Here is a 22061-nt window from a genome sequence, read left to right on the forward strand (position 1 = left end):
CAATGACCAATTAACCAATCAAACAGCATGTCTTTGGACTGTGGGAGGAAACCAGAGCACCTGGAGGAAACCAGAGCACCTGGAGGAAACCACTCGGCCACGGGAAAACACACAAATTCTCTACAGTTAGCATCAAGAATTGAACCCAGGTTGCCTGTAAAGCGTTGTGCTAACCAGTATGCTACTGCACCACCCTTGATGTTGTTAAAAATTGGCAGCTGATGGCCTTGATGCATTACATATAAATGACAACATAAATATGAAGTTAATACTTTTGTAATAAATTACTCTTCACAAATATTAAGAAATATAAAAATAATTACCTTAATAATAAAATCTGCACCAAGTGGACCTTTCATCTTGAGAACCTCCTTATCCGAACCTTTTTGGAACTCAACAGTGGTGTTCTCAATGACAGATACACCAGAAGCACTTAGGTTGTGCTCTCCTTTATGTCCCTGGAGAGTTTTCGATTCTATATCTGAAATGAATTGGATTCAGGTAACTATACAGTACATCTGTGACTTTCTAATATGAAATATTTTCCATATGTCTAGAAATAAGTAATCACAGATTTGTTAAGCAACTACAGTTTTCTAAACGTGTTGACAGATCATAAGTAAATGGAAATTAACATGCATTATTGGCTCAAAACATTTGTTTTAATTTTTGAACTTTTCTATTCAAAAACACAGTCATGTTACCCAATGTAGGAATTGATTCATGAGTCTGGTGATTTAAAAAAATCCTCAAGTTCACTGTTCTATTTGATAAGTTGTCTTTTAAGACATTGGACGGAAGAGATTGGCCAAATTAATTTTGATAAACAAAACTGCATTATATTTAAGGCAGAGGCTGACAGATTCTTGATTAATCAGGGCATGAAGGGATAAGCAGGAGATTAGGTCTGAGAGGGAACTGGATAAGCCATGATAGAATGGCAGAGCCGACTCAATGGACCAAATGACTTAATTCTGCTCATCTTTCTCATGGTCTTATAATTTTAAATATACAGTACAATACACAAATTAAGGAAAAAATAATTTATAGTCCAATTGAACAGTCAAGTGTAGTGATGTTGATGCCTTTCCATGAACATTTTCTGCAGGAGACAACCAATCAATTGGAGTCTTTTAATACTCTCCTCAGAGAACCAGAAATATATAAATCATCAATTCTTTGGAGACCTATGGTTGAAGCACTTCAAATATTAACAACCTTTATTAATACAGAGATGATCATGAATACAGGCAGATATGTTTGAGAGCTCTCTTGTTAATGTTAGCCCAGAAGTTGTCTACTACACACAGAGAAAGGACTATGAAAGGTAGAAGGGTCTGAAACTCTACACTCTTCAGTCAGCAACAACACTATAATAGTGGTAAGAGCAGACAAAGAGTTTGTTAGGGGGATAATTGTGATTCACCCTCTAGAAAACATAGACCAATGGAGCAGGAACAGCTGAATGGTACGATGGAGGGAAGGTAGAAGAGCAAACGGATATCAGGAGGAGGGGATATGATAGTGGAGGGGAGGTAGAAGATTGAGGGGGAAAATGAAGAGAATATTGAAGTATTTCACATTGTGATCCTAAGAACAGAAATGAGGATAAAAGGATTAATTTAGAGAGTTACATGACTCTATAGGCTGTAGTCAGGTGGTACCAGGAGAAAGATGCAGCAGCGTACCAGAGGGATTGTCTGCCCTTGGAACATTGAGACATGGGCCTGACAGTTGAGTAGGATACTGAGAAAAAATGATGTCTACCTCAGACATGGGGTGTTATTAATATGAGATTGCAGTTTTTTTTGTTTCTGCTTCTGTACCTTAAATTTATCAAGGCAATAAGACAAATTAAATTTTGCTGCTGCTGTGCTCCTTTAGAACTGTACAGGTCCGAGCTGATCAGAAAAGAAGAACCATAAACAAAGACACATGCAATTAAGTGCCAAACACTGCATTAATTTTATGTGCCAGAACAGAACAAGTAGCTTGGGATCATACCAAGTCACTAGATTTAATATTGCTTTAGAAATAGTCTCAAGCCTCAGATTCAATGTTTCAGTTAAAAGTTCCAGGTGCTTTTTTGGAAATTTGGAATCATGAGGATTTTCCCAGCTGGAAATACTGTTAAATAACAATTGACAAGCAGGAATTATAACATCATGAATTCTAAATAAGCCCAGTGAAAGCTCCTAGTCTAACTTTAAAATTAAACAAAAATCACCAGGATATCACACCCCACCACCTCACAGTTATTACCCTCATATGTGTGCTGAAATTACTTCCACTAAACATCAAGTTTTCACAGCAGAGGTTTGCACAGATGTTAAAGTGTTGCTAGGAAACCCTCCTTTACTGTTGACACTCTTAATATATATGGTGTTGCAGGAGATATTCCAGCTGTTGTTCAGTATCTGTGCTCTTTCGTGAATTAACAGGTTCAAAATTGTATAATCAATTGATGCTGAAGCTTAAAATCCTATAGTAAATTCTCTGTCTGGAGGAAGAGAAATTGAAAAATGCAAATACCTTCTCTATTACATCTCATTAAGAACTTTTGGTCTGAGAAACAACAAATGTGGAAGTCTATTACAATACATCACAATATTGAGAGGTGATCAGCCATTATATGGCTCCATTGCAATCTGATAACTTGCTCTCACAATTCCTGCAGATACCTGCCACTTTGCAAATATGAAATATCTGACACAGCCTGATAAATCTTGATGAAATCAAGCGACTGCCTTGTTGTTGACTTCTAGCTTGCAATGTGGCAGAGAGCAGGACAGATTTTTAAAAGGTGGTAGTATAGGGTGAAAGAGAATAATAAAGAAATCATCCTGTCAGCTTACAGGGGAGCAGGCAAAGAATGGGATCAACTGGTTTGCTCTATGACTAAATGGTACCAAACTTAATGGGCTTAAAGGGTTCCTTCTATACTGTTACCATTCTGTGATACTGCATCTTGGTACGATCTCACAGTTTCCCCAGCTTTGCACTTCTGTCAATGTCAGTGGCAATCTTGAACAAGTAATGGCTGCTTTAAGTAGCAATGAAGGCTGGAAAATTCTTGCCCTGAATGGTTTCAGAGCAAGGTGAAATTTAATTTTCTCCCAGCACTATTTTACTTTAACAGAACTAAGGACAGCAACAACAGACTGGATTCATTCACAAACCCATTGCTCTCATCAACTATGCTGTCTTTGCAGATTGAAAAATCCAACTGATTTAGATTTACAGCTGAATCAAAATGCCTTATTTTGATAGGTGGACTTCAAAGTTCCCCTTCCCCCAACCAATTTCCTGAGCACACAACTCCAGTAGCAAGGTCTCCATCTCAAGGGAGCAATTTGAAAAGTCAACATTCCTGCAACATAGCTGTCAGACTGGAGAAGTTTTACCTTCCCCATCTCTGGACTGAGTTAATATTTGGAGTAATTTGGCTTTCTTGGTTCCTGATGAGTAATCAAAAACCTTCCTACTTTCTTTGCGAAAGTTTTAACTTGTTCTGGAGAACTGTCATATATTTAGTACAGAAAAGCAGTCATCCTCTGTTCTAGGCTACATTATTTTCAGATATTCAAGGCAACTATAAACACTATTGTAAATTCCGGTTGGTATTTGAAAGAGTGGCTTAGAGCACCTGAGTCATAAAGAACCGAATTTGGGCTTGAGTCCCAAGAAAACTTTAAACAGAAGAGTTGTTTATTTCACTAATTCAGAAGAAAAGTAAAATTTCTCCTTAACTGGGTTTTACACACAGGTTGAGGGAATAAGTAATTCCCATTGAAGAAACAAATCATCTTCATTTGTACACAATGAATATATTATCATTTGTCTGCATTGAAGATACAGACACTCAATCTTTGGCAATGCAACTGGTAATGGTTAACTAACCATCAAGAGAAATTGGAGCTCATGTCCTCTGTGTCCAAAGCAGTAATCTGAAATCCAGAGCCAGTTTTTTTCCTCCAATCTATTCATTAATCATAAGGAATGAAAACACCATTGCAGACCATCTAGCTAACCCCGGTGAAATGATTCAAAATTATTAACTTCATTTAAATTGCCTTTCTTGAAGTTAATATTTAAGAATTTGTCTCCTACCTACTTTCACTTTCCTGAACTCCTTAATTAAGAGACCTTTTTTTAGACAAACATTTCTCTGTGGGAAGATTTTAGATGATGCGCTAACACAGCACGTAAAGGATTAGCACGGTGGTGCAGCTGGTAAAGCTGCTCACTCACAGCTTCCAGTGACCCAGGTTCAGTCCAGTCCTCCCATTCGTGTCTTGTGTGGAGTGTGCAAGTTCGCTTTGTGACTGTCTAGATTTCCTCCCAATTTATTAATAACTTGCTTGTCGGAAGATTAATTTGCCAATATAAATTGCTGCAGTTCATAGTCATAAATAGTAATAAAGTGTAGGTGAGGGGAATTGATAGAAATAAATAAAATGAGATTTGGGTAGTTGGTGTAGACTAGATGGGCTGAAGGGCCTATTTCACACCTTGTTAACTAATGGACGATGCTAATAACAGAGCTTGGGAAGTAACTTGCTGTGAACCAAAGCAAAGCTTTTGTTTAAAAAAGGCAGTGAGGTGTGGCTAATGAGAGATTGAACATTGTCTGGGTTTGGATGAGAGCAAATTATCTTAGAGGTATAAACTATTTTGAAAACCTTTGTGTTTAATACCAATGCTGAGGACGGGTTGCCGAACTGAGTGGTTATTCCACAAAGGAAATAACATATGGAATGCGACATTTATGTTCCATCCTGCTTTTTTTCCTCATCGAACTCTATTAGTCTCTAATTCCTTCACGCACATATGCTGATCCTCAAAGGATTATTCAAGTGCCCCACCACTACTTGCTGAATCCATTCTCCTGTAGTAATGATTTCCACATCTTCATAACTCTCTGAGAGGCTTTACTCCTGAATTTCCTGTTTGATTTCTTGATGCTTTAATTTACATTGCCAGTCTCTTGTTTTGCTCTCTCCCTTCATCTGTCCTTCTATGCACCATTGAAACCTTACATTGCTTTAAATACCATTCCACTCATTCTTAACTCATAACTAAAAGTTTTTATTTCTAGGCCATCCTTGTAAACCTCTTTTATACCCTAGCCAGTGCTTCTACATCGTTTCTATAATCTAACAACCAGAACTGCAAATAGTGTGGGTTAAAAAGATCTTACAATATTCAAAATACTTACTTTATTTTCCTATTCTAAACCCCTAGAAATAAACCCTAATGCTAGGTTTGTTTTTGTATAATTTTACTCATATACTGTAGATTTATGTTAAATTGGCAGAAGGATGAGTGTATAAGCCCAGAAACAGGCCCTTCAGCCCACTATATCTATGCTGAATCTCATACCTATCCATACTGTCCCCACATATCTCCAATAATTCCATATTCCTCTGTGCTCAATTAGGCACCTGTAGAGATGCCTCCTAGATATTGTTATTGCTCCCCCCTCCACAACCTCCTTCGGCAGCTCATTCAAAATACCAACTGCATTCTGAGTGAAACATTTATCTTAATATTAGGGACTAATTGTTGCTTCAAATTCCAGATTGTTAACTAAATTTTAATTACCATTGAGCATACCCACATGAAATGCTGTTGTAGGAAAGCAGCATGCATCATCAAAGATCTCCACCGCCAGGCCATGCTCTTTTCTCACTGCTGCTATCAGGTAGAAGGTACAAGAGCCTCAGGTCTCACACCACGAGGTTCAGAAAATGTTACTACCCCTCAACCATCAGGTTCTTGAATCAAGGGGGAAAACTTCACTTTATTTCAATTGCCCCATCATAGAACTGTTCCCACAACCTATTGACTCACTTTCAAGGACTCTTCATCTCATTATCTCATGTTCTTGCTATTTATCGCTATTTACTTATATCTGCATTTGCACAGTTTATTGTCTTCTGAACACTGGTTGAACGCCTTAGTTGGGCAGTCTTTCATTGATTCTGTTATAGTTACTATTCTATAGATTTGCTGAGTTTGCCCACAAGAGAACGACTGTCAGGGCTGCATATGGTGCATATTATTTCGATAATGAATTTTACATGGAACCTTGAACTTTGTAGAATTTGAACTTTGGTCCCTCAAACATTAGTCCATGCCTCTGGATTATAAACTCAGTAATTTAATTGCAGTGCATCACCAGAACCCATGAACAATTGTAACAAAATGTTAGCATCCATTTAGACCACAAGCCACATGGCCTTTCCATTGAAGTTGTCCTGCTGAGTTTTCCAGCATTTTTGGCCTTCTGATAAGACACATTATTGGTCTTATAATTTCAGGAAGGATGCATTTAAAACAAATCGGCAAAATGGGAAGATAGACTTTTGAGACTTGCTTAATCCACTGCAGTTAAGACAAAGGAGAGACTTGATTCAAGCACATAGCATTTTGAGAAGGGTATAATAAGATGAATGTGGTGAAGAAGTTTCTCTCTTGTGGGAGAAGTTTCTCTTTTGTGGCAGAATCTTTAACAATGAGTTATTATATAAAGACAAGGGGTAGCCCATTTAAAATGGTAAGACATAGAAGCAGAAATGGGCCATTTGGCCAATCGTGTCTGCTCTGTCATTTCATCATAGCTGATCTGTTTCCCCTCTCAACTCCATTCATTTGCCTTCTCCCCATAACCTTTCACACCCTGACGAATCAAGAACCTATCAACTTCAGTCTTAAATACACCCAATGACCTGACCTCCACAGACACCTGTGGCAATGAATTCCACAGATTCACCACTCTCTGGCTAAAGAACTTCCTCTTCATCTCCATTCTAAATGGTCTTCCCTCTATTCTGTGTCCTCTGGTCCTGGACTCCTTTACTATAGGAAATATCCTCTCCACATCCACTCTATCTAAGTCTTTCAATATCCGATAGGTTTCAATGAATTTACCTATTTCTGTCATAATTATTTTTTCATCTCTTTGGATACAAGTGTTGAGAATGCTTCCTTAAAAGGATGGCGATATTTTGAATTACCGCAGAGATGTACTTGATGAACCCCAGAAGTGATAAGGTACAGATAGAGTAAAAAATGAATATATTAAATTTATTTTGAGAAAGGGATATTAAAGCAGAGTGTGGTAGCAGTCTTTAAAATTGTAAAGTGTTTTAGTAGAGTTTTAAGCTTTCCACTTGCGGGGAAGACTGTAACTAGATGGCTGTGACAAAGAGCAATCTGTAAACACACACACACCAACAAACATTGCCTTGTCATTCTGCTGTCGTTGCGGTGAGTGTACACACTTCACTGTCTTCCTTGGTAGATTCTTATAAAGGTCCTAAACCGATCTGATGTGCTCGGGTTAGGGTTTATGGCGTCTTTCCCACCATACACGGCGAAATACTCCATTTCTTTAGTAACGGGGATGTGTACATGTGTATGTGTCATTTGTATACTGTATTTAACGTAGATACTTCTGTTTATATCGCAACGTGATTGTAACTACATTGTGGGGTGCATCATGTCCTAATTCATGTGTAGTCTTAAGTTAACTTTGTTGGTAATTAAAGATGGTGTGTCCCAGTGCTGAATAAAAAGGTATTCCTTGCACACAGTGAGGGAAAGATAGAGGCAGCCAGGAGAGACTGGACAAAAATAAGTATGAAGCTATTATTATGTTTTCCGGTAAGTATTTTGTTGTAAATGCTGGCAGTTTTCTTTTCACTATTTTGACTAATTTTCATAAGTTTAATTTTTGATAAGCACCCTTGCACTAAAGTGCCAAGTGACTCCAACCATTTTGCCTTTGGCCATGACTCACATATCTAACAATGACTAATCCTGCAAGAACTGTACTTGGCTATAGTTCCTTGCAGACCGTGTTGGGGAACTGGAACTGGAACTAGAGCTCGATAACATATGGATCATTTGGGAGAATGAGAAGTTGATAGTTATAAGCTTCGGAGCTACAGGGAGGCAGTAACACTTAGGTTGGCTAGATTTCGTGGATATGAAAAAGACTCCAGCATGGTACGTTGCCTTCCAATTGCCATGGTCAGGGATGTCTCAGACTGAGTCGACAGCATTCTAAAGGGGGAGGGTGAACAGCCTGAAGCCATGGTACATATTGGTATCAAATATATAGCTAAGTAAAGGGATGAGGTACTGAAGAGAGAATAAAGGGAGCTAGGTAGAAAGCTAAAATACAGGGCCTCAAGGGTATTAACCTCTGGATTGTTGTCTGTGCCACATGCATATGATTTGGCAGATGAATGGTGCCTGAAAATTTGGTGCAGGGCACCGTGTTTCAGATTTGTGGATCATTGAGATCTCTTCTGGGGAAAGTGTGACCTGTACAAAAAAGATAGGTACAAATATCCTTAAGGGCAGGCTTGCTAGAGCTGTTGGGGAGGGTGCAAGCTAGTTTGGCAGGAGGGTGGGAACCAGAATGATAAGGTCAGAGGAAGGGACAATCCGTACACAAGTAGATGCAGTGTGTAGAGAGATTGTGAGGAAGGACGGGCAATGAATAAGGCAGAATTGCAGTCAGTGGGATGGGTTGAAGTGTGTAAGAAGCATCAGGAACAAGGATGATGAACTTAAGAGCATGGGTCAGTACCTGGAACCAACATCACTGTGGCTGTTTCGAAGACATGGCTGTCACAAGGGCAAGATTAGCTGCTGGATGTTCTGGGGTTTAGATGTTGCAAAAAGGACAGGGAGTGGGAGTAGAAGAGGTGGGGGAGTTGCATTGATAAACAGGGATAGTATCACAACTGCAAAAAGGAAAGATATCATGGAGGGATCATCTACTGTGAGCTTGAGTGGAAGTCAGAAATAGGAATGGGATAATCACTCCACTTAGAGTGTTCTATAACACCCCCCCCCCCCCCATGGCAACAGAAACACTGAAGAACAGATTGGGAAGCAGATTTTGGAAAGGTGCTAAAATAACAGGGTGCTGTCATGGGTGACTTCAACTTCCCTAATATTGATTGTTATCTCCTTAGTGCAAAAGATTTAGATAGGGCAGAAGTTGTTAGGTGCATCCAGGAAGGATTTCTGTCACAAAATTCAGATAGGCTGACCAAAGGAGAGTCAATACTGGAACTGGTGCGAGGCAATGAACTAGGTCTGGGGTCAGATCTCTCTGTGGGTGAGCATTTTGGACAGTGACCACAACTCCCTGACCTTCACCATAGCCTTGCACAGGGATAGGGGCAGACGATATGGGATAGTTTTGAATTTGGGGAGAGCAAATTGTGATGCAATTACGTAGGAACTTGGGAATGAACTGAAGGAGCGGATATTTAGAGACAAGATTTATAAGCATTTGCAGAAGCAGTTTGTTAGGGATAATCAGTATGGTTTTCTGAGGGGTAGGTTGTGCCTCACAAGCCTTAGTGACTTTTTTGAGGATGTGACAAAACAAATTAATGAAGGTAAAGAGGTGAATGTGGTGCATAAGGATTTTCGTAAGGCATTTAAAATGATAAATTCATTCAGAATGTCAGGAGGCACTTGATCCAAGGAAACTTTGCAACCTGCATTCGGAATGGGCATGCCCACAGAAGGCGGAGGGTGGCAGTAGATGGAGCCTATGCTACCTAGAGTTCTGTGATGAGTGGTATTCCACCGGGATCTGTTCTGGGATTCCTATTCCTTGTGATTTTTATAAGTGGTTTAGATGAGGAAGTGTAAGTGTGTGTTAGAAAGTTTGCAGATGACATGAAGGTCGGTGGTGTTCTGGATAGTGTACAAGGTTGTCGTAGGCTACAATCAGACACTGACAGGATGCAGAGCTGAGCTGAGAAATGGCAGATGCAGTTCAATCGAGAAAGGTAAAGTGATACACTTTGGAAGGTCGAACTTGATGGCAGAGTACAAAGTTAATGACGAGATTCTTAGCAATGTGGAGGAACAGAGGGATCTTTCCTTTCAAGAGCCACGAGGTTATGTTACAGATCTATAAAACTCTAGTGAGACCATACTTGGGGTATTGTGTTCAGTTCTGGTTGCTTCATATAGAACAGATGTGGAAGCTTTAGAGAGATCGCAGAGGAGATTTACTGGGATGTTGCCTTGAGAACAGATCTTCAGAGGAAAGGTTAAGCAAGCTAGAATGAAAGGCAATTGATAGATGTGTGAAATAATAAGAGGCATACAGAAAGTGGATAGCCAGCTCATTCTTCCAAGAGTAGCAATGGCTAATACAAGAGCACATCAGAGGAAATTATGGGGGTGGGGGTGGCAGATGTCACACGCAGGTACTTTTCCACAATGAGTGGTAAAACCATAAGACATAGGAGCAGAATTAGGCTATTTAGCCCATCAAGTCTGTTCCACCATTTCAACATGGCTAATCCATTTCCCGCTCAACCATGTTCTCCTGCCTTCTCCCTGTATCCTTTTATGCCCTGACTAATCAAGAACCTATCAACTTCCACCTTAAATACACCTAATAACCTTGCCTTTAAAGTTGCCTGTGGCAATATATTCCACAGATTCACTACTCACTGGCTAAAGAAATTCCTCCTCAGGTCTGTTCCTCGATTCTGAGACTGTGTCCTCTTGTCCTAGACTCCCCCACCATAGGAAACATCTTCTCCACATCCACTCTATCTAAGCATTTCAATATTCAATTGGTTTCAAAGAGATGTCCCCCCTCATTCTTCTGAACTCCAGTGAGTAAAAGCCCAGAGTCACCTATCGTTCCTCATGCAATTAGTCTTTCATTCTGGGAATCATTCTCGTGAACCTCCTCTAAACCCTCTCCAATATCAATACATCCTTTCTTATACAGAGTCTGTCTTCCAGATAGCAAATCTCTCCAATTATTTCACTTTTTCTATGCCTTCTGTTTATTCTTTTTGTCTTGATTGCTTAATGGAGACTGTTGGAGCCTGTGACGTACAGTGGGGATCTCGATTGAAGGATCCAGCACTATGCTGTGACCAGAGAACTGCCTCACGGAGATTAGAGATGGGGGGGGGGAGAGGGCAAAAAGGACCGAAAACATGAGCTGACTTGACTCATAGAAAAAGACGAAGATGGGACGCAGGGTCACTCGAAGCATCGAGGTGAATGTGGAAGGGGGTCAGCGATGGTTCCCAATGGAGTCGGTCAACAGCCGGATTGGTGTGTTCAGCCCCGGACTGGCGGTATTAGGATCCAGGTCAGTAGTCACTCTTTATAGAAGGACTGAGCTCGTGCAGCTGCAGATGAAAAGATGTTCCGTTATTCTGAGATTCATATGGTCATTGGACTGTACTTTATATTGGTTTCCTTCAGTTTGCCGGTGTTTTCTTTCTTGTGGCTGTTTAGTAGGTGGGTAATCAGGTAATTTTTTCGTGTGTGGGGAGGGGTTGGTGCTACTGTCGCTGTTCTTTTTCTGCAAGTGAGGGGGTTGTGGACTGTTATTGCTGCTGTTTTCTTTTTGTGCAGGGGAGGGGAGAATTTTGGGGTCTCTGAGTTTTGTTGCTTTTCTATTTTGTGCCGGGTGTTTGGTGGAGTTGATGACTTTTCTTTCATCAGTACCCATGGTCATTCTGTATTTAAAGGCAATCTGCAGTAGACAAATATCAGAGTTGCATTGTACATTCATACTTTGACAATAAAATAAACCCCTGAACCTTTGAAAACTCTCTCAATACTCCAAGTGAAACCTCACCAATGCCTTATAAAGCCTAATCATTACACCCTTATTCTTACATTATAGTCCTCTCAAAATGAAAGCTAACTTTGCATTTGCCTTCCTCGCCACTGACTCAACCTGCAAATTAAACTTCAGGGAATCCTACACGAGGACTCCCAAGTCATTTTGCACCTCGGATTTTTGAACTTTCTCCCCATTTAGAAAATAGCCTTGGCTTTTATTTCTGCATTTACAAAAGTGCATGACCAGACTCTTCCCAACACTGGATTTCATCTGCCACTTCTTTGCCCATTCTCCTGATCTGTCTAAGTCCTCCTGCAGCCTCCCTGTTTCTTCAACACTACCTGCTCCTCTATCTATCCTTGTATCATCACAAATGTCACCACAAAGCCATCAATTTCATCATCCAAATCATTGACGTAGAACGTAAAAAGAAGCAGTGCCAACACAGACCCCTGTGGAACACCACTAGTCACCGGCAGCCAAACAAAAATAACCCCTTTATTCCCACTCTTTGACTCCTGCCAATCAGCCAATGCTCAATCCATGCTAGTGTATTTCCTGTAATACCATGGGCTCTTAAGCAGCCTCATGTGCAGAATCCTGTCAAAGGCTTTCTAAAAATTCAAGTACACAACATGCACCGATTCTCCTTATTATCCCGCTTATTATTTTTCCAAAGATTTTTCTAACAGATTTTTCAGGGAAGATAATCCTTGAAGGAAACCATGCTGGTTTTGAGCTATTTTATCATGTGCCTTCAAGTACCCTGAACCCACATCCTTAGCAATCAACTCCACCATCTTTCCAACTTGAAGAGTGGAGTGACATTCGCAAGTTTCCAGTCCTCTGGAACCATTCCAGAGTCGAGTGATTCTTGAAAGATCATTATTAATGTCTCCACAATCACTTCAGCCACCTCTTTCAAACCCCTGGGATGTAGTCCACCTGGTCCGGATGACTTATTTACAGTCAGACCTTTCAGCCTCAGATGCACCTTCTTCCTAATGATAGCAATTGCACTCACTTCTACCCCCTAACACTCTTGAACTTCCAGAATACTGCTAGTGCCTTCCACAGTGAAGACTGCAAAATATGTATTGTTTGTTCACCACTTCCTTGTCCTCTGCTACTACCTCTCCAGTGTCATTTTCCAGCAGTCCAATATCTACTCTTGCCTCTCTTTTACTCTTTATATATACTTAAAAACCTTTTGGTATCCTCTTTGATATTGTTGGCTAGCTTACCTTCATATTTCACCTTTACCCCTCTTATGGCTTTTTTAGTTGCCTTCTGTTGTTTTTTAAGTTTCCCAATCCTTTAACTTCCCACTAATTTTTGCTCTGTTATATGCCCTCTGGTTTGCTTTTATGTTGTCTTAGACCACCCTTGTCAGAGACGGCCGTATCATCCTGCCTTTAGAATATTTCCTTCATCTTCCCAATTACTCCCAGAAATTCCAACACTCCTGCTGTGTCTCCTGCCATCCCTGCTAGTGTCCCCTTCCAATCAAGTTTGGCCAGCTCCTCTGTCATGCCTCTGTAATTCCTTTTTCACAACTGTAATACTGATAATCTGACATAGGCTTCTCCTTCTCAAACTGCAAGGTGAGTTCTATCATATTACCAAGCTCCCTGATCAAATCCAATTCATTACACAACCCTCAACGCAGTATTGCCAATCCCCTAGTGGGATCAACCACAAGCTGCTCTAAAAAGGCATCTCCTAGGCACTGCACAAATTTCCTCTCCTTAGATCCAGCACCAACCTGATTTTCCTAATCTACCCACATATTGAAATCCCCCATGACTGTCATAATATTGCCGTATTGACATGCATTTTCTATCTTCCATTGTAATTTGTATCCCACATCCTTGTTACTATTTAGAGGCTTGTATACAATTCTCATGAGTGTCTTTTTACCCTTTCAGTTTCTTAATTCTACCCACAATGATTCTACATCTTCCAATCATATGTCACCTCCTTCTAAAGATTTGAATTCATTTTATTAACCAACAGAGTCCACCACCCCCTCTGCCTACTTAACTGTCTATCCCAGGACCTGCTGATGACAATGAATGAGGACCCCCAAACTCCAGACCTTGAACTCAGGACTCTCTGATGACCAGGACACCGAACACCAAGCCTAAAACTGCGGTCTTGTCGACCCGCATACCTTGGGGTTCACTGATCGTCGGGCCTCCTGCCCCAATAGAAATCTGATTTCAGAACCTGCCAATGACTCACTGATGAGTGTGTGGGGTGGGGGGGGGGCACCAGCCTCTATCCTCCCTGTCAGCAAGCCCAACATCTGACGAAGGATGTCCTTCATCCAATGTCTGCATCACTGGCCTTCAAACACAGAGCATAGGACTAGACTCTGGTCTGCCCTCTATCTCTTCCACTTCCCTGTTCCTAAACCCTAACCTGACCCCTAGCTCCTCTCTCAGTCCCCAAAACCATTCCTATAAATCAAAAAAATAACATCTAGAATAAGTCTTAGTCATGACCTTGACGGAGATCACAGCTCAGCACCATCTTGACCTCAAGGCCTCAGGGAGTTTTGGAGTTTTATAGCAAACAGCCAGTAGGAGGAAGCTGGACAAAAATATGAGAGAGTGGGAAACAGAGGATTTTCCTGATAGATTTAGATGGGAAATGACAGAAAACATCTTGAGTGGAGCTTAAGTGCTAGTCTGGACTGGTTGGGTCTGTTTCCTGCCAAATATCATTCTTAATTCAATATGTTGTGGCCTTACAAATAATAAAAAACATCCATTAGCTTACTTTGTTAACTGTCTATGCATTTTAATTATTCAAGTCCAGTATAGGGATCCATCCAAGTCTCTTTAAAATACATTGCTTCTTGCTATTCCCGAACACATTTGGCTCCAAATTGGCATGACTTCAAATTTGTTAATTCTGATGTTTTTGACATAACTTTGCCTGGAGAAATTGATTAATATTACTTTATATTTTTCATCAACAGAGATTATGAAGCTGCATATCTGTCCATTGCCAGCAAACTAGGATTTGTGAATATCTACTGTGTATCTCATCAGCTAAGTTGCTGGAAATTGAGTTCTAAACAGGGCACCACAGTTCTTAGTTGGGGAATTCTAAATCCTGTCTATTATCCCAACTCTCTGCTCAGACCCAAATTCCAAACCAGGTTAATAATTTGCCTTCAATTCCACAAGCATCAACCTTTGCCAAGGACAGTGTCAAATGCCTTGCCGAGGTACGAGCAGGAACGCAGCAGATCCAATTACATAGCAGTCTTGGAATTAATTATGAACACAGTGGTTTTCATAGTTTCACAGTGATACAAACCCAAAAACTGTTACAGTAATTGGCATTGCTACCTTAGCTTGGCTGCACATTAAAACTAAGGCAGTATACAAACACTTTCTTGAAAAGATTACTTCCATACTTCTTGCCCACAGTTGCCAGATAAAGTTGTAAGGCTGTGGCCAGATTCAGCCTTTGACATAAACCAGATGTTCATGATACAGTATTTACCAATATGTACACATACATATTAATACTAATAATGCAATCCACTCAGTCATAATCACTCTGGTCAGCATCTCTTTCCAACACTGACACTATGTATCTTCTACCTCAGTCATACAGCATCAAAACAGATTCCTCGACCAACTGCGTTCACACTTGCTTCCAAACACTAATCTCAACTAATTCTAACTTATTTTCCGCACGTTCCAATCAATTGCCCCCCAGAATCTGCCACTCACCTCCAAATGAGGGGTAGTTTATGTGCCTACCAACCCTCACATCTTTGGGGTGTGGGAGAAAACTGGAGCACTCAGAGGAAAGCCAAGCGGTTTTAAAGCGAGAACGAGCAAAATCCACCCAAACACAACTGGAAGTGAGATTGAACTCCAGTCAGAAAGTACCTCTACCAACTGCATGAGTCAGGGAGGGCTTAAATGTTTTTAATTGTGTTTAAGTGTATTTAAGAGGTATATTTAAGTTTAGATGAGCACTTAATTTGCCCAGGCACAGAAGGCTGTTGGTAAAGTGCTGGAGAATTAGATTAATACAGAAGAGTATCCACTGGTCGGTAAGAAAAAGAATTTCAGGAAGTATATTGTATACATTTTTCTGACATTAAATTCGACCTTTAAACCTTTGGACATGATGGGCTGAATGGCCTATTTACATGTTGAATACTGCATCTAGCTTACACATCTTTGAAATTACTTTGATTACTTTTTAATATCTTTATTTTTTGAAAACCGTGAGTAACTGAACATTTTTATTAATGGCATTCAGGACTTACTGGAAACGAAGCAATTAAGATAATTAAAAGCAACTACAAGTGAAAAGTCATAAAATGCACAAATAAAATTAAAGTCATCTAATTTAACTTAAGTAGTTCCAATAAAAGATCTCAGTTTACTTTTATCCTGACAATATTACAGAACAATGCCTTTAAGCTGGAAAGAATGAAGGGATTTATGAGGAGGTTGCTGGGACATGAAGCTGAATTATGAAGAAAGGCTGAGCAGCTTGCTACATTATTCATTGAAGCATAGCAGAATCCGGGGTCGTCTTATTATTGTGTATGAAATCATGGGGGGCATAGTCAGGGTGGGTCAATGTGCACAGTTTTTTTGCCAGGGGTTGGGGAATCAAGAACAAGAGGGCACCAGTTTAAGGTAAGACGAGAAAGATTTAATAGGAACTTGAGGGGAATCTTTTCAACGTTCAAAGTACATTTATTATCAAAGTGTGCATTCAGTTTACAACCCTGAGATACGTCTTCCCACAGACAGCCATGAAACAAAGAAAATCATGGAACCTGTTCAAAGAAAAACATCAAAGCCCCCATGAGCAAAAAAAGAGTAAATCGCACAAATGGCAAAAAGTGTAAAACACAGAATATAAAATATCAAACCACGGGCACTGAAACAGTCCAGGACGTTCATTTCAGCACTGTTCAATGTAGTGCTGTGTTGTTCGTTGACTGCAGGCTGCAAAGCCAGACCGCCCGGATCAAAATCGCACAAAATAGCAACAAAAAAGGAGCAACCAGAGACCAGAGACACATCATAACCTGAGCTACAGAGTCCAATCCACAAACTGCATCGATTAAACCTTGCTCAAGACCTAAGCCTCTGGGACCAGATCACTCAATCAGCCCAAAAGCACACCATCAAAATGTAGACCACAGGCCCAGTAATAGTCTGGTAAGCTGTCTGAAAGATGTCGCCTTTGCCGTGCCATCTTCTTCATACGGTACGTGGAATGAGTTGCCAGAGGTAGGGGTTGATGCAGATACATTAACAGCATTTAAATGTTACTTACGCAGGTGCACAAATTTGAAATATTTGGCAAGACACAGCCAAATGGAGCTAGTTTAGGTTGGGATCTTGGTCAGCATGGACCATTTGGGCCAAAGGGCTGTAAGACACTGTACTGATTTGTCCCATTCATTTGAAAAGCCACCTTTATGGGGATTAAGATGATCAGTAAGGAGGCTGCACTAAAGTCTCCACTGGAGTATTGCCTAGTTAGGATGCTGGATCTATACCGATGTCGATGATAGATGAACTCCATTATCTTTTTATAGAGGAGGTACGTTCATGGTCTTCTGCTGCTGTCACTCATTCACTTCAATGTTCAATGTTTTGTGCATTTACAGTTGCTCTTACTGTTGCAACACATGGTTATTTGAGTTACCATCACTACCCTATCAACATGAGTCAGTCTGGCCATACTCCTCTGACCTTTCTTATTAACCAGGCATTTTCTCCCACAGAGTTGTCACTCACTGGATTTTTTTTTTGTTTTTCACATCATTCTCTGTAAACTCTAGAGAGCGTTGTGTGTGAAAATCCCAGGAGGTCAAACCACTCTATCCGGCATCAACAATCATTCCACCATCAAAGTATATTTAATCAAATTTCTTCCCCATTCTGATTTTGGTGTAAACTACAACTAAACTTCTTGACAATGTCTGCATTCATATATGCATGGAGTTGCTGCCAACTGATTGTCTGTAGTCTAGTGGTTTTTTTTTTACCAGTTCAGTGTAGTTTTTGTATTGTTCATGTAGCACCATGGTCCTGAAAAACGCTGTCTTGTTTTTACTGTGTACTGTACCAGCAGTTATGGTCGAAATGACAATAAAAAGTGACTTGACTTGATATTTGCATTAACAAGCGGGTGTACATGTATACCTAATAAAGTGGCAATTGAATGTAAATGACTTAAATGTTGGAGAACACTGTGATAACAGTGTATAAACAAGGTAACATGATGGAGTTAGGTTAGGCATCCCTTGCCATTTTATCAGTGTTTCAGAACACTAATAACACTCAAAAAGTCTTGTGCATTTTAAGAGACCAGCTTTCTGCCTCTTTCTGCAAGTGCCATTGTTTCAAAGTGAAACAGAGACCCTGCAGCACTGATTATTGTAATTGCCTTTCGTGGAAGAAAGAAGTGAGTGGTGGGAATGGGGGGGGGGGTGTGGGAGGACAAGGAAGATGGGATGGTGGGATAGAAGTGGTCAGAGTTCCAAGAGGGCTGTGGAGATTAAATGAGGGTTCTGCAGTGACAATGGGCCAATGGAGAGATCGGTTTGAATTCACTGACTGAAGCCTCAGAAGCCTGGTATCAAACATTATTTCATGTGCTGAGAGTGAATATAATCAAGAGCAGCAGAGAGACAACGGTAACCAGAAATCAAGGGGACTGATAAAAGTCAGTATAAGGCTATGTCTGGAAGCTCAGTCAAGTAAAGGGTCGTGTTGCAGACAGGAGTTCTGTTGAGCCCAAGATTCACACATTCAATTGTTACATTCAGAAAAGAACTGGACAAGTCTCAGAAAGGAAAGGACTTGTATGGTGGTGGGGAGAGTCCGAATGGACACAAATGGATTGAAATGCCTCCTTTCATGCTGTAACTTACTCTCTAAATGGCCACTGACTTCAATGAATAGTCTCTCCTGGCACACGATTCAGTACTGCAGAATAGTGAACTCAACTCAATGCACCACAGGCACATCCCTTCCACCAGCAAAGGTATCCAGGTAAGGTGCTACCTCAAGAATGCAACATCCATCATTAAGGATCTCCACGTTCAAGACCATGCCATCTTCTCACAGCCACCATCAGGCAGGAAGTATAAAAGCCTAAAGTCCCACACCACTAGGTTCAAGAATAGCTACTTCCCTTCAACCATTTAGTTCTTGAAACAACCTGCACAAACCTAATCACTACCTCAGTATAGCAACATTATGTCTAGTTTGACCACTTTGCACTACAATGAATTGACTTTATTTCTTACATCCTTCACATACATGAGGAGTAAAAATCTTTACATTACATTTCCATCTAAATGTGCAATCATAGTAATTTCTAATAATTTGTCATAAATAGAACAGTCAATGTAACATAGAAATACACTCAAATCAGCGTGAGTTAATCAGTCTGATGCCCTGGTGGAAGAAGCTGTCCCGGAGCCTGTTGGTCCTGGTTTTTATGCTGCGGTACAGTTTCCCAGATGGTAGCAGCTGGAATACATTGTGGTTGGGACGACTCGGGTCCCCAATGATCCTTTTTACACACCTGTCTTCATAAATGTCCTGAATCATGGGAAGTTCACAACTACAGATGCAGTGGGCTGTCTGCATCATTCTCTGCAGAATCGTGCGATTAAGGGAAGGACAGTTCCCAAACCAGGCAGTGATGCAGCCAGAAGGATCTCTGATACAATGAACTTTGTTTCTTTTATGTTCTAATTGTACTGTTTTTTGCATTATTTATGCAATTTTGTAAATGTTATGGTTCTAATGCAATGTGCCTATGTTGCTGCTACAAGTAAACTTTTCATTACACCTGCGCATATGAAAATAAATTCAATTTTGACTTTTGACATTCTGCTCATATGATAGTTTGGAATAAAGGAGCAATAAATAACATAATGAATGGACAGCAAACATGATTTGTGCAAGGGTGAAATATGACTGGAATTCTATGGAATTTCTGGCACAGTATTGCAGGTAAAAAAAAATCATTGTAACTGCCAGATCACCACTTAACAATTCCTCTGCTGTTCCCCAAAAGCAGAAGTGTGATGTAATCCAAACCTAAACCAATGTTTCCATAAGCTATTTGAACAACATATTTCCCTGAGAAATGCACATATATTCACTTCCCTTTATGCTATTAGTTTGTCTAAAATCCTTGCTTTTCCTTTAAATTTCTAAGTCACTCTCTATTCTTTACTCCTTATACTGAAGTGTTAATTTGCCTTTCCTCTTTGCTGATAATTTCAGATGTACTGTTATTTCCATTTGTAGTGTACGTTGTAAATATGTGCAGTTCCTCATACTCTCTGCAGCTTGTTTAGAGTTGCAGAGAATATAGGGAACCCTAACCTCATATTTACCAGAAGTGTATATACGTACGTATGTTTATGTGTGTGTGTGTGTATATATCGATATGGAGACACTTTCGGTTGAAAGATCTGGCTGGCCCAACATGGTGCTTGATATTTTATGTGCTGAACATCATAGGACAACTCCATATTTACAAAGTATGGACAATGCTTTCTTTGAAACTACATGCAACTTTCACATCTCCTGATTCACATCCCCACCATAGACATCAAAATGAATTTTAATCAGCATTGTTTGGACTGGGATTCACAACTTTTAGAAACCCATTTTTCAGAGCTGTGCTTCAAATTAAATCAAAAATTCATTTTCAGATGTGAAGACTGGTAGCCTAAGTCAATTACTAAATGTATATGCCCTAAATCCAAAAATCACTCTAATATTTTTAAACATTTAATTGTCTCTAATCAGAGATTTCAGTTACTGTTTTCCTAAAATCTGTGCTCTCTGCCCTCCTCAAAGCCTGAATGATTGCACAATCCCAGTTTCCTTTGCTTCATTATGATGACAATATTTCATCTAAAACACTGGCTTGCCTGGCCTAAATCTCACTGGCTCTTTCCTGCATTGTCACATGCTACATCTCACCCCTCTGATCAAGTTTTCTATCATCAGCTGTCATACCTCCTTGTAGCTCTCTCACAATCTCTGTCAGATACCCCTCCTCTGAAGTACCTTGGACAGCTTTTACACTTTTAAAGATGCCATGTAAATGGAAATTATTGTTCCTTCCATTGGAATTTCAGATTTTTCTTCCACTTCCACACAGCTGCATCTGTCAATTGGAAGAGCAAGTCATGTGATTTATGTGGAGCAATATGGTGGGTAATCCTCTTGTATTTTTCAAGTGTCTGAGTCGATTTCTAATGTGTCATCACACTTTCTTTGCCATACTCTTTCAATGGTTAAAGGAAAAAGTAAAATCACACTTCTGCAGCAGTGGTGACTGTAAAATCCAATCATTTTCATCAATACACTGTAAATATGTCAGACTCAAAATACAAGTTCCTCACAGAAGGAAGTGCAGAAAGTGAATACTTGACATAAATCTGTCTTTTCATTTTTTGTATTGAAATCAAGTCCCTGTAACACATTTTCTTCATTAGCCAGTTTCAGAAATCTAGCTCTATAATTGCATCTTAATTCTAAATCATGTTCAAAAACACCCTTCCATGAACACAGGTCCATGTTCATCAGGCACCTATCATTTGTCTCTCAAATGTCACATGTGCATAAAACACCAAAAATATAATTCAGGAATGTAGCATTGAACAGGTTACATGTGAGAAGACAAATTTATCCATACGCTACCCATTCAAGATCAGCAACCTGGTACCAATGATGGGAGCAGGCAAGGAAGAGGCAAAATTCTTCAGGGCAGTTGTTAAAATTATATCTGCAATCATCAGTCATGTAACACGTGATTATAACTTAACAAGACACATACAGGCTTCATTAAATACGCAAAAATGTGAGCCAAGTGTGTTTAATCTGTGGTTCCCGTTGTTTACAGCTAATGAACCATGTGTTCTGTATAATGGATGCCCTTTCCAGCACTTCATCTCATATTCCTTTCCAGGTGCATGCCCAGTGGCAAGGCTTAAGTTAGGTAGCTGTCTACTGGGTATTCATCAGGAAATGACAATTAATCTGCTTCCAAAACACATGCTGCACCACCCTCTGTTCCTTCTTGCTTTCTGGTGGAACCATTATAATTGGATTTACTGGACGTTTGCATGAGTTGGAACCTACCAAATACTGTTTACAGTTTATTTGAGTAGTGGAATGGATAACCGCCCGCTGAAAAAGTGGCAGAATTTATTTGGTTTTTGATACGCTTCCAGATGGCTGTAATAAGCATCGCTGTTCAGAAGCCAAAGGTTTCAGACCAGGTTGTGTGATATCTCAGTGCAAGGATGGAATCGCTAAGAACAGGCATTTTGGTTAGTGGGTTTTTGCTGACTCAAACAACAAAATGCAGTTTTAAGCGGACATGA

The 22061-nt window shown here is 40.1% G+C and overlaps 1 protein-coding gene across 3 annotated transcripts in view; it reads right to left on the reverse strand.

The window, feature by feature from the left end:
- Positions 1-22061, reverse strand: part of adamtsl3 (ADAMTS-like 3) — a 760337-nt gene that overhangs the window by 246617 nt on the left and 491659 nt on the right. For all 3 annotated transcript variants that reach the window (XM_063065855.1, XM_063065856.1, XM_063065857.1), the window contains one exon: positions 324-481. In XM_063065855.1, the coding sequence (XP_062921925.1) occupies positions 324-481 (158 nt within the window). The remainder of the gene's footprint in view (positions 1-323; positions 482-22061) is intronic.

This window comes from Mobula hypostoma, chromosome 13 (genome assembly GCF_963921235.1).
Source record: "Mobula hypostoma chromosome 13, sMobHyp1.1, whole genome shotgun sequence".
Classification (NCBI taxonomy): Eukaryota; Metazoa; Chordata; class Chondrichthyes; order Myliobatiformes; family Myliobatidae; genus Mobula; species Mobula hypostoma.